The 12,696-nt window shown below is 36.4% G+C and overlaps 1 protein-coding gene across 1 annotated transcript in view; it reads right to left on the reverse strand.

Annotated features, from left to right (window-relative positions):
• Positions 1-12,696, reverse strand: part of PPFIA2 (protein tyrosine phosphatase, receptor type, f polypeptide (PTPRF), interacting protein (liprin), alpha 2) — a 451,032-nt gene that overhangs the window by 70,143 nt on the left and 368,193 nt on the right. Inside the window, exons 16-20 of the mRNA XM_015571108.1 lie at positions 11,604-11,695; positions 8,951-9,188; positions 6,408-6,437; positions 4,176-4,306; positions 1,557-1,711 (exon numbers count right to left, since the gene is read on the reverse strand). Coding sequence (XP_015426594.1) covers positions 1,557-1,711; positions 4,176-4,306; positions 6,408-6,437; positions 8,951-9,188; positions 11,604-11,695 — 646 coding nt within the window. The remainder of the gene's footprint in view (positions 1-1,556; positions 1,712-4,175; positions 4,307-6,407; positions 6,438-8,950; positions 9,189-11,603; positions 11,696-12,696) is intronic.

A 12,696-nucleotide genomic window follows, 5' to 3' on the forward strand; every position in this document is an offset into this window, starting at 1 on the left:
CCCTAATTAAGTTAATAACAATGTACCTACCTATATAGTTTAAGTTTAAAAACTTTGGCTCTCAAAAGAAATTTCAATCATTGTGCTGTTGATATTTGGCTCTGTTGACTGATGACTTTGCCGACCACTGCCCTAAGGTTATGCTATGCCTCCAAAAGTGTAGTGAACAGAAATAGATACTATTCCTTGGCTGTTATCTTACCACAGTGGAGTAGAATAGAAAAGTCTTCTTTTGTCCCAATGCTATGTCAATCAATGTGGCCTACCTTTATTGACTAATATATTGACTTTAGAGTCACATGAAATATCTGAATTTTTCTTAGAAAAAGTTTAAAATCGAATATTTATGAGCTTCCATATTTTACATTTTAGACAGTGCTTAGGAATAAGTCTATTTCTTAAAATTTGTGATTCATAACCATATTAGTAATCCATAAATCAGATATCTGTGTTGTTGAAATGTTATGTCCAAGCAATTAGGGGATGTGCTGAACAAGAAGAGTAAGAGAGTCATAACCAAGCCATGAGAAACCTTGAGCTAGGTGGCATCACTCTATTGGTTGGCACTATTACAGCAGTGTTACTTAACCAATTATAACTACCACATCATTTTTCCATCATCCACACCCCGTTTTGACATCTTGTCCACTACCTTTCCTGTTCTGTTACAGAACAACTTTGTCAATGAAACAAACAAGCTTTGTTTGACATGGCCATTTTTAACACAGCTTAATTTGTTTTTTTTCAAGATAGGTTAATGCTTTCTGATAAAATTAAAAATCAAGCCAGTCAGGATTCTAATTACTGATGCATAATCATGGATCTTGGGTTTCAGAACCCCTGTTTGTAGCTGTTTGGATAAGACAAACATAGGACATAGCAGGCAAACATTCTTGGGCCAAAAACATGCTGATTAGTTTTGTTTTGTTTTTAAATGAAAGGCTATATATTTTTATGTATGGGGGTTTCCATATACATATTGCCTTTGCTAGTAATACATCTGTAAAAATACATTATATGTAGTATACTAAATGTGTCCCTCCATGGTTAGGGGCTATCAGTGTACTCACATTGACTGATCTACCACATCTGAAGTTTACCTTATTAACCCAGATTTTCAAATTGTTATATAAGGCAAATAGCACCGCTCTACAAATATTCTTCTCTATGAATTACTAAGAATTCCTTCCTTGTCCTTTATTATTCCTGATGGGACCAAGTGGACATTTTCATAGTTTTAGTTTGACAATTTTATTCCTCCATACCATCTAGCATAACTACTCTCAGCTTATTTTGTATTTCTCTTCCCATATGAGATAAACTCTTCAACTAACAGTTCCAAATCTTAGGACATGATTCAAAATTTTGACTTGGTTCTTGGACATTATCATTCCTCAACCACATTGCTTTCCGTGCCATCCTTTCTTATCTTCCATTTTCATTGGTAGGAAAAAAAAAAAGAGAGAAAACTGAGAAATAAAATGAAATAAAAAAAACAGAGGGACACTCAGGAGTGGCTGAAGCGAGCAGAGGGGAAGTCAAACACGCATACTTACGGAGCTGCCCAAGCCGAGCTTTTTCTTTTTTCCCAAACAGACGTCCTATCGAAGACTTGATTCCCTTCTTCTTGGGGGCCTTGTGAAGGGAGTCTTGGCTGCTGTTGGCACTGCCGAGCCCAAAGCTGTCCGGCTCCAGGGAGGCAGCCAAACTACTGCAAACCACAAAGGAGGGCAAGTGCTCATTTTAATGCAACATCCACAAGGTGCGTACACAAGACCTGCTTCCTTTATAAAGGTATGAAAGGAGAAACAGGTAGGCTTCTGGAGTTTTCTCCCTTCCTGCTCGCCTTTCCTCTTAGTCACACTGAAGTATGGTTTCACATCCTTGGGTACCAGAGCCTCCAAATTTTCTCTAAAAAATTTATTTTTGTTCCAAATGATCTTCTCCCTTATTTTTTGTACAACCTCAAGCGAATCAGTAAACATAGGCGGCTTTATTAACTACATGTCAAATGACCTTCTATTATTTAGCACTTGACCCTTTACCTATTTTTTTTCTCTGAGTGCTTTTAAAATCTCAAACCTAATAACCTATGATAAGAAATTTAAATACAACTAATAATGAAGTCTAGTGGATGGTTTCATTGGATTTTCATCTAGCATTCTTTCTCTCAGTTTTGGAACCCAATTCACTCAATTTAAAATCATCTGGTTGGGATTTAGAAGTAACAAATCATATACCCAAGTGATCATTGTATACTTTTTCTTGTAATCCTAAGGTATTCTTTGATGTACATGATAAACTGAAATGACTTTCAAGCAGTTGGTCTAGGTTCCATTCCTGGTCAGTGTACTTGACACTGTATTAATAGGAGAGGTGCAATAGATATTGCCCTCATTCTTTTTTCTACAGCTATTCAATTGACAATGACATAATAAATTATTTAACATTACTTACTCATTTTAACTAATTTGAGTCCACAATCCCTAAACTCAAAAACTACTGCTTTTCTTATGTGACAATATAATTCATTTTTTTGGACAGTGAAAGAAGTATCTATTTTGAAGCATTAGAAATTAAAAATAAGCACAACAGAAATAGTGCTTACCAGAACAAAAAGCTCTGTTTTCAAAAATATTTGTTTTAAAACCCATAGTATTTAGAAGGCAAATTCTTATTTAAAGTATTAATCATTGTTATGTTCAGTTGTATCAATTATGTATCTAGATATGCTGCAATTGATGACAGAAAAAGGACATACAGTTAAGATTAAATTGCATGCTTAGATTTATTTATGTCATTAATTATTATATAGATCTTCTTGAAATTTTTTAGGTAGATGGAAAGGACAATATGAAATGTCATTATGACAGGTGGTATATTTCCTGATATAACCCTATCTTTTCCTTTAATATTTTGTAAATGTGTGTATGTGTGTGTGTGTGTGTGTGTGTGTGTGTGTTCCTTTCTAAGAACTTTCTGCCTGAGTAGCAGCAGCACCCAAAGGGTGGTGTGCCTAGTCTGCTAAAGGGAAATGGGGTACCATCATGGACTTTTCAGACCTTAATTACTCTTACACTCCAAGCCAAATGTATAATCCTGTCCTTGATGGGAGCAGAATATGCCACGTTGGGATGTACCACTTTGGCCTGGGGATTATTTAAAGCTGAAGACAGCCAGAGTCCAGCACTCCCAAGAGAAGCTTTATACCTCCCCCTTAATTACCCCAAAGAAGTTAGGTCAGGGGCCTGGACCAGGAAGAGAGCTATTAAGAGAGAAAACTTTTTATATCAGAAAGACTTGTCTGCATAGCATGGCGAACATTTACTTCCAAACATAAGATCTCATTTTCTATGAATTGTCTTCCTCCCCTTTGAAGCTCACCCTTAACCCCTTCTTCTTAGCTCAGGGCAGTATGTAAGCCTCAATATAAGACCGACTGCCAGGGAATCTCCTAATTTTATGGGGCTCCCATATGAGTGAAATATGTTGTTTTTTCCTGTTAATCTGTCTAATGTCAATTTAATTTAGAGCAGCCAAAAACCTAGAAGGAAAGAGATAGAAACTTTTCTGGCCCTACATCCTAGAATCCCTGTAGTTTTTGTTACTATTCCTATTAAGTTCTTCATCTAGCCTGATTCTATTTCAAAAGAAAATATACACAAAAAAATAGAAGAGCTATTCTTTTTTTTCTTCTATTAAATTTATTGGGGTGACATTGGTCAACATGATCATACAAGTTTCAGGTGTGGGTTTCTATGTTACAAGATCTGTGTGCCCACAACCCAAAGTCAAATCTTCTCCTGTCACCATATATTAGGACCCCCTTCTCCCCACCTCCCCTTCCCTCTGGCAACCCCCACACTGCTGTTTGTGTTCACTAGTTTCAGTTTTATATCCCACCCTTGAGAGAGAAGAGCTATTCTTATAAGTATTGGCTAATAACAGCACCACAAATGTAAAGTCAATTTTAAAACTAAAAATTTGATCTCAGAATGAAAATTTGTTCTTTTCACAAATATTGTGAAAATTGTGATATTGCTTCTATTTATTTCACAAGTTGAAATAAAATATGTTATATAAAATTTTAAGCAGTCTATTTGACCACACTGAAAGGAAGAGGGATGCTTTCAGGAGGAGCGCGGGCACTGCGTCCTGTGCTGGGAGAGCCATACCTTCTGGCCTCATTGTGGTAGGAAGAAGGGAGGGTGTGAGTCATCCTGATGGTCCTAGGGGTCGGGGGAGGGGAAGTTTCACATTTAATTGTTGCTTTATCCTCCCGACCATCTTCTTCCACCACTGCAATCTACAAGTAAAAACAATATATTCAGATGAACTCTTTTTAAATTTCAACTGAAATGAATAAAAATGGAGAATCATCAAGGCAAGGCTATCTGAGGAAATCTAACATAAAAACAATCCAAAAAACTTGGGGCACATAGGTTTTACATATATAAATTCACATTATTAAACAGTGTTAATTTAATAACTCTAAAAGTGTAGTAGATACTCCAGTTAAAGTAAATATGGACATGCTATAAAAATATTTAAGAGTAAATAAATACCAAAGATCAATATGCAGGTGTTATAGTCACAATTAGCTAGTCAATATTAATAACAGGAAAGGAGCAAAGGGGAGGCCAAACATTATAAGCATGATCACCTGGGAAGTTTCACCAGGAAGCTGCAACTTCACACTCCCCAGGGAACCACCTGTCCATTCCCTGCAGTTCACGGGAGAAAGGGACCCAACAAAAGGGGAGGTGGGTGCTTGTGCAGTGAAGTCAGTGTGACATAGCTTGCCTGCCTATCTAACCTGAGAAAAATAATTGGCTAGGAGGTGGAGGCACTGCAAGCACAGGAAATTCTTAAGGTTTAATTGGCTAAGCTCCCAGTTATAATCCTCTCTCTGTTGTCCTCTTGCCAGCTCTTGAGCTCTCTTGCTAGGTGACCCACACTCACCTGTGTGCTAGCCTGCCATGTGTCCTTAAAGCAGCAACATGGCCCATGGCCATGTGGACCCCACATCCAATGGAATGCAGCTGGGAACACAAGCTAAGTTAGCCGGATCCCGGACTGGACTGTGCTTTAATATGGAGCAGAAACTCTGGGCCGTGGCTTTAATCCTAGCCTCACTGAGAACAAGATTGGACTTTTTCCATGGCAAGAGAGAAAAATGGAACCTTGGAAACCTAGATGCTTTAATTCCACAGAAATAAACGTCACTCATCCTCCGTGCAAGTCTCAGGAAATTCCTTTCCTTTTGACATTGCGAGAAATCCATTTCCACTGGCAACAATAGGCGGGGACACAGAGGGCACCCAGTCAACAACACAGGGCCTATGCAAAAGCTATTTTGGAATCTATTTTAATATACCAGAATATAAATAATTTACTAAAATTAGAGCAAATTTACTAAAAATGCATAGTCAGGTTAGCATAACATAGAAATATTTTCAGTGGGGAATTTTTGAAGTGAGAATGCATATTGTCAAAATATAACTTTATTGCCTACTTCAATATTTATGCTCTTGATTTCATTCTGAACAGGAAAGCAGTGTATTAACTTTATTTGCATATTTTCTTATTCTTGATGCTCTGGCGCCTGGGGCCATCCTGAGCCAGGAGAGACTGCCTCTCCCAGGGCCAGCTGAATCCTAGAGAGAGCAAACCACTTCCCCGGAGTGGGCCTTCCACATGAAAATCAATCAATCCAGATCTGGATCCCATACCATCTTATCTTTCTGCTCTTACACTCCAGGAAGCATTATTCCTAGGCCATAATCATCCACGATAGGCATTAAACAACTAGAGACAGCCCCAATCCCTAGAGCCCACCAAAATTATTCAAAACAGCCAATCCTAACACTACTTGCCTTACCTCGCCTTGTTTTCCCCACAGAAACCAGAATAAAGTCTCCTGCCCATGTTTTCCCACTCTCTCTGTCTCCTGACCATACTGGCTTCCCTGTGGCCCTACATCCCCGGGTGAGCCCATCCTCTTGGAAAATTTAACAAGTTATCTTTTCATTGCAGTTGCCTCCTGACCTGTTGGCCTCACTGTACCTGAATAATAGTGAGACCTACATTTACTGTTGTTCTGGTAGAGATAGTAAACTAGATAATTTCTGTACCAGCAGTGCTCTAAATCTTCTGTAGAAAATCAGGATACTTAGTCCCCATAATCTAATCATTGACCCAAAAAACCACAAAAGAAAATTTTTTGTTTTAAAACATTTGCTCTTACGGTCATATTTAAAGAATTCAATAATGCTTAAATACTTTTGATATTTCTTTTTTATGTTACTACAGTATTTAAATTACAGGGAATATAATTTTAAAGCTCTCATAGGAAAAAAACACACACAATATTTAACTCATAGTCATATAAAAGGTATTTACAGTACCTTTCTCCGGTGTTTCCTTAGATCACTGGGCTGAGATTGGCAGCAATAAAAGCAACATAAAACACAACTAGTTAATGATGATCACTTAACCATGTTACAAATTTAAATAGTATCTATAATTTGACTTTGTTTTTTTATTCCATTTTTTCCTAGATAAGTGTGTTTACATTTACTTGTTACAATCCTTATAAGAGCACTCCTCTTGGGAGTCACTTTAGAGAGGGGGCTTCCTGGGTGGCATGGGTGGGGCATGTCACCTGTGCACAGGCATCAGATAGGAGACATGGGCCCTAGGAAGCATAAAGCACAAATAGAGCGAGCTAGCCAGAAATAAATATGGAACTAAATCCTCCCCGTAAAATATAAATGGCCATGAAAAGATTGTGCATAAACACATATTCAATCCATATATATGGAGTTTACAAACACTGCCTTTGCCCCAGCTGTGCAGAGCCTTGGGCCTCCTTTGGGCAGGTGGGCTGTTCCTGGGGGATCTCAATCTTCCTGGACTCTAACGCATCCCCCGTTCCCAAGCACCACAAGCTCAGCCCTCAGTATAACATGTTTCTGGAGCTGCTATTTTCTTGTCAACCCACTTTTACAGAATATTTTATAAAGCTAATTCTTTATGATTCCATATGAACCTTAGTCACTTAATATCTTTATTGCTTTTTGTTATGAAAATAAAATAAGTTTTGTTAAACTATTCCATATACTTTACATTTTAGTTGTTATTAGAAAATGGGCAGGTTTACCCCATCCAGTGTTCTAATTAGATATTACTAACATGTCACTTATGCTTATGTATTCATTGTGAGGTAAAAGTGGATACGCTAATAAAAATAAATGCAACAAAACAATAAACATGATTGCAAAACATATAAACATAGACAACCCAAACAATTACAATGTCTTTGCAATTTATACTTTCTGTCCCTAAAATTTCTAATGTTTCTTTGAATATTCAAATATAAATTATACCCAACAATATTATTTTTCCTCCACTATTTTCTACATGTGAAAGAAAATCTGTTTCACTATTGTTATTTGATGACAATGTTTCATTAGGTAATAAAGATTTTCTGGATTTCATTTCTTGTTTATCTAGGTCAGATATTCAACATTTTAAATACTTGTTAACCCTCAGAAAATGTTCTAAGTAATTTTAAATACTGAAATTATAGTGTGATAATGTTCATTTACCACTGATTTACTTATAAATGACTACTCAAGAAAATTCCTAAGAGCACCGGTACCCTTGTCACACAAATGCCACATCTAAATATTAAAAATATTTTATCTTATTACTATAAAAATAATAACACTATCAAGGGTTATAATGCTAGTGTTCATGAAAATACTTAAAAATTCAAAACACTATGTTGTAAAAATGTAAGTAAATAATAGTAGTACAGAAATAACCAGTTTCTTTGCCTTGAATGCTGAATAAATTATTCTCTATGGACCAAGATTCTTACTTAGCTGTAGTTAACAAGTAGGTCATCAATATGTCGCATGTACTAAACAGGCAGAAACTAAGCCAGAGACAATATCATTTTAGTTAATAAAATCAGAAGGATGTTTAGATTTCTAAAATAAGTAGATCATAATGTAGCTCCATTATTGCTTAGTATATCTTAGTACATTTGCTAAAAGTTTGCTCTGTATCTGGTGGGAGTTGGTTCTGATTAGTTGTTCTTTTTATCTGAGTGGCTATTGTCTGTGCTTCTATTTTTAATATTAAGTATGGAAGTCAGCAGAGATTAGAGGACTCACTGGCTTAATGTCTTAAAGAGATAAATGTTTCCTTTTTTTTTAAAAAAAAATTACCATTTCTCTTATATAGATTTTATTGCATGGAAGTCCCATAACTACAAAGTTTGCTGTGGGCAATATTGCCTAACCATATAAATAGTTTTATATTTAAGTTCTCAATTGCATAATCAAAGAAAGAGATACCTACATTTATACGCATAACAGAAATTTCATCAAGGTAAAATAAAAACTTAAAAATCAATTATTTATAAGGTAGTTTTTATCTATATAATTCACTAGCCATATCACAAATGATTGCAACATATTTAGTTTAAAATGTCATTAGAAAGTGAATTAAACATCTTGGCAATATATTACACACACACACACACACACAGCCACTGTGAACTTTATAGACCCTTCACAACCTTCTTACCAGAAACACAATATACATTTCAGATTTTTCTGTAGTATGATTAATTTATCCTCCATTTGTTACGTTTGTGCTGGATTTTACGGTGCATCAACTATTATTTTACCTATTTGCCTTTTAATTAACCTCTTCCATTTACTTATTATATAACCTAGGGAAAGTTACACCTATGTAGATTACATATCCTCATCTCATAATGGGGTTAATAACTGTACCTACCCCATAGGTTGCTGTAAAAAGAAGAAATAATAAAATACACAGAAAGCCCTTAGCATAGAGGAAACACCCAATCAGCATCAACTAATGTATCATGAATCCTAGCGGCAGCAAAGGGTCTTTGGACGCGTCAGCATACCAGCGTCATGACGCCCATCCGATCCATTTCCCTGGCAGGACTTCGCGGTGTGAGCTTTGGCGTTGAATGTCCACTGGGGGGCGATGAGCTGGCCAGTGAAGAAGCGGTAACGGAGGCAGTGATGGAGGTCCCTGGGTGGACTCGCGCTAAATTCAGGCCTTCCAGGCTCACACTCGCTACTCTATTCTCAATTTCTTCAGCACGTAACTCTGTAGATTCTTTTTCTTCCTGAATTAGCCTGAAAGGTACAGTTTAATTTTGATCCATTATATGCTCTCATAATGCTAATGAGTCAATAAAAATTCTGTGAATATTTTATATCAAATCTAGTAGTTCCATCTTTTTTTCTCTAGGGAATATAACTTTCATTAAATTCAAGAGACTTCCTGGCTGAAATTTAGAAATCACTTTCTAAGTGATACATAATTCCTCTCCGCTTCTATACTATAACCTACAAAACCCCTTGCCTGCATAATTAATGTATGCCATTAATCCTAAACTTACATTTGAACTCCTGCGCTGATAAATGAGTTTTAGAAACTCAGATTCCAACAAAGTTATTAAATCTTACCTCTAACCCAATAAAAAAGTATAATTGATAAAATCCTAAATAAATGGTCATTTGTAATTTTCATTTGGACAAATAAATGACTAAGTCATTTTTTAAACATTAAGGTACTTAGCCAAGTCACCTTTGAATAAACACCATGCAATTTAATAATGTGGAGATGGCCTTAGCTTGTTCAGCTCAGTGGATAGAGCATTGTGGCCTGCCGAATGAAAGATCCTTGGGTTGCATGCTCGATCCCCAGTAGGGGGCGTGCAGGAGGCAGCCAATCAATGATTTTATCTCATCATTGATGTTTCTATCTCTCTCTTCCTCTCTGAAATCAATAAAATATATTTTTAAAAAATGTGGAGATGACAGATGATAGATAATTATAAAATTAAACTCTTGCTATAGATCCCTCTGAGATGACAAAGCTTAAATAGAAACAAGCTTTAAGAAGGTGTATACACTGAGTGGCCAGATTATTATGACCACCTGACGTTTGTAGGCAAATTAGCTATAATTTCTCGCTGAAGTTGCTAGAGGGCCAGACCATTATAAATAGGGAAGCAGGTTGTTTACCACAACAGTAGAAGTGATTTTTTACTATATACTATATATATATATCCCACCTTCAAAGGCTGTTAAATTGCATTGTTTACTCATAGTAGAAGTGATTTTACTATATACTACATATATATATCCCACCTTCAAAGGCTGTTAAATTGCATTGTTTACTCATATCTTTAGAAAAAAATCACTCCTACTGTCGTGGTAAACAACCTACTTCCCTATTTATAGTGGTCTGGCCCTCTAGCAACTTCAGTGCAAAATTATAGCTAATTTGCCTACAAACGTCAGGTGGTCGTAATAATCTGGCAACTCAGTGTGTATATACAAAGACAAAGAATAAAGAGCTTCTGCTGGGTTGAATAAAGTTCCTATTTAAGTTGGACCTATACATATTTTACATATTGTCATAATGAAACCATATGCCAGTATAATTTGGTTGAAAAATATGGGGACAGAAACCTCCTGAGTTTTCAGAAGACAGTTCCTTATAAAACTGCACATACCCTTACCATATGATCCAGTAATCATGCTCCTTAGTATTGGACACCTCTTACTGTCCCCCCTGCCAGCCTGGTTGCCTCTCACGGCCTCCTCGCTGGCCTGATCGGCCCACTAAGCCTGCTGTTCGGTCATTTGGTCATCCCTCATTAACCCCCATGACAGCCTGGTTGTAGGCAGCCATCTTGTGAGGCAAGAAGTTGAAAAATTATGTCCATACAAAAACCTGTACATGGATGTTTAGAGCATCTTTATTTAAAACTAGAGGCCCGGTGCACAAATTCATGCAAGGCTGGGGTCCTGAGAGGGTTGGGGGGCCAGGATGCGATCAGCCCTCCTGGAGGGCGGTAGGACGCTGAATATTAGTCAGCACTAAAAAGAAATGAGCTATCATGGCATGAAAAGACATAGGAAAACATGAAATGCACATGAATAAAAGAAAGAAGCCAATCTGAAAAGGCTACATATTCTATGATTACAACTATATGGCACTCTGGAAAAGGCAAAACTATGGAGAGCAGTGGTTGCCAGGCTTTGGGATGGGGAGAAAGATAAAATGGGTTGCCAAAACTTTGAAGCAACCAAGATGTCCTTCAATAGGTAAATGGATAAATAAACTGGAATATTAGTCAGCACTAAAAAGAAATGAGCTATCATGGCATGAAAAGACATAGGAAAACATGAAATGCACATGAATAAAAGAAAGAAGCCAATCTGAAAAGGCTACATATTCTATGATTACAACTATATGGCACTCTGGAAAAGGCAAAACTATGGAGAGCAGTGGTTGCCAGGCTTTGGGATGGGGAGAAAGATAAAATCTGCAGAACACAGCAGATTTTAAGGCAGTGAAAATATGCTTTGATACCATATTGATAGGTAGATGTCAATCTACATTCTTCCAAACACATAGAATGCACAACAGCAAGAATAAACTATAACATAAACTATGGACTTTGGGTGAATATGATGTGTCAATTTAGGTTCATTAGTTGTAATAAACATACTACTGTGAGGGAGGATGTTGATTACGGGGAAGAATATGCATGTATGGAGTCAGAGGAAATATGGGAAAATCTCTGTACTTCCACCTCAGTTAAACTTGCTGTGAATCCTAAACTGCTCTAAACAAATACAGTCAATAAAAATATTAAAAAGAAAATTTTATCTTAGTTATAATTTTTACTTACATAAAGAATTAACCTCTGTTACTTTGAAGTTTATTTTCATGGGTGCACTTTAACTTGAGTCAAAGATCAGAATCTAAAATAAAGGCTTTGTCAAATATCAGAGTATAGCATCATTAATGCATGAAGCACAAGACAATGGAAAAACTCCTCTTAAAAATGAATTTTTTGTACATTTAAAATGATTGGTGGATAATGACTTCAGAAAAATCTGGTGATGTGGTTCTGTTATACAAAGAACTTGTTGTTATTAACTTTAGTATTCTATTAATTGCAAAGGAGAGTCAAACCTAGAGAAATAAGTTGAGTAAGAGGCAAATCAAAGTTTAGTCAAACAGAAAATCAAATGTTGCCTTGTTGTTCAATTTATTTAAAAAAAATAAATATCAATTCATTGATCTTTCTAATCATGATGTATACGTGGAAAACAAATGGAATAACAAAATAGATTCCCTTTAAAATATCCTAGTGTGTTGGGAAGGGATTCTCATAGGAATCATAGACAAGCTGAATGAATAAATAAAATGACAAAAGTAAGTTGGACCAATAGAGGCTAACTATAGATGAACAGATTAATGACTATTCCAGTGATAAATGAGTTTAAAGTACTTTGATCTCTCTTGTTAAGAGAATCAGTGAGTCCAGTGAATGAGCCTCAGTGGTTGAGCATTGACCTATGAGCCAGGAGTTTGATTTCTAGTAAGGGCACATGCCCAGTTCACAGGCTTGATCCCCAGGGGGCATGCAGGAGGCAGTCCATCAATGATTCTCTCTCATCATTGATGTTTCTATCTCTCTCTTCTTCTCCCTTCTTCTCTGAAATCAATAAAAATATATTTAAAAAATAAATAAAAATAAAATACAAATGTGAAATCATGAGAGACACTCCCTTCCCCAAAGACCCTTTTTTCTTCCCCTGACTCTAAAATAGCAAATCA

The sequence above is a fragment of the Myotis davidii genome, unplaced genomic scaffold (genome assembly GCF_000327345.1).
Source record: "Myotis davidii unplaced genomic scaffold, ASM32734v1 scaffold26, whole genome shotgun sequence".
Lineage (NCBI taxonomy): Eukaryota > Metazoa > Chordata > Mammalia > Chiroptera > Vespertilionidae > Myotis > Myotis davidii.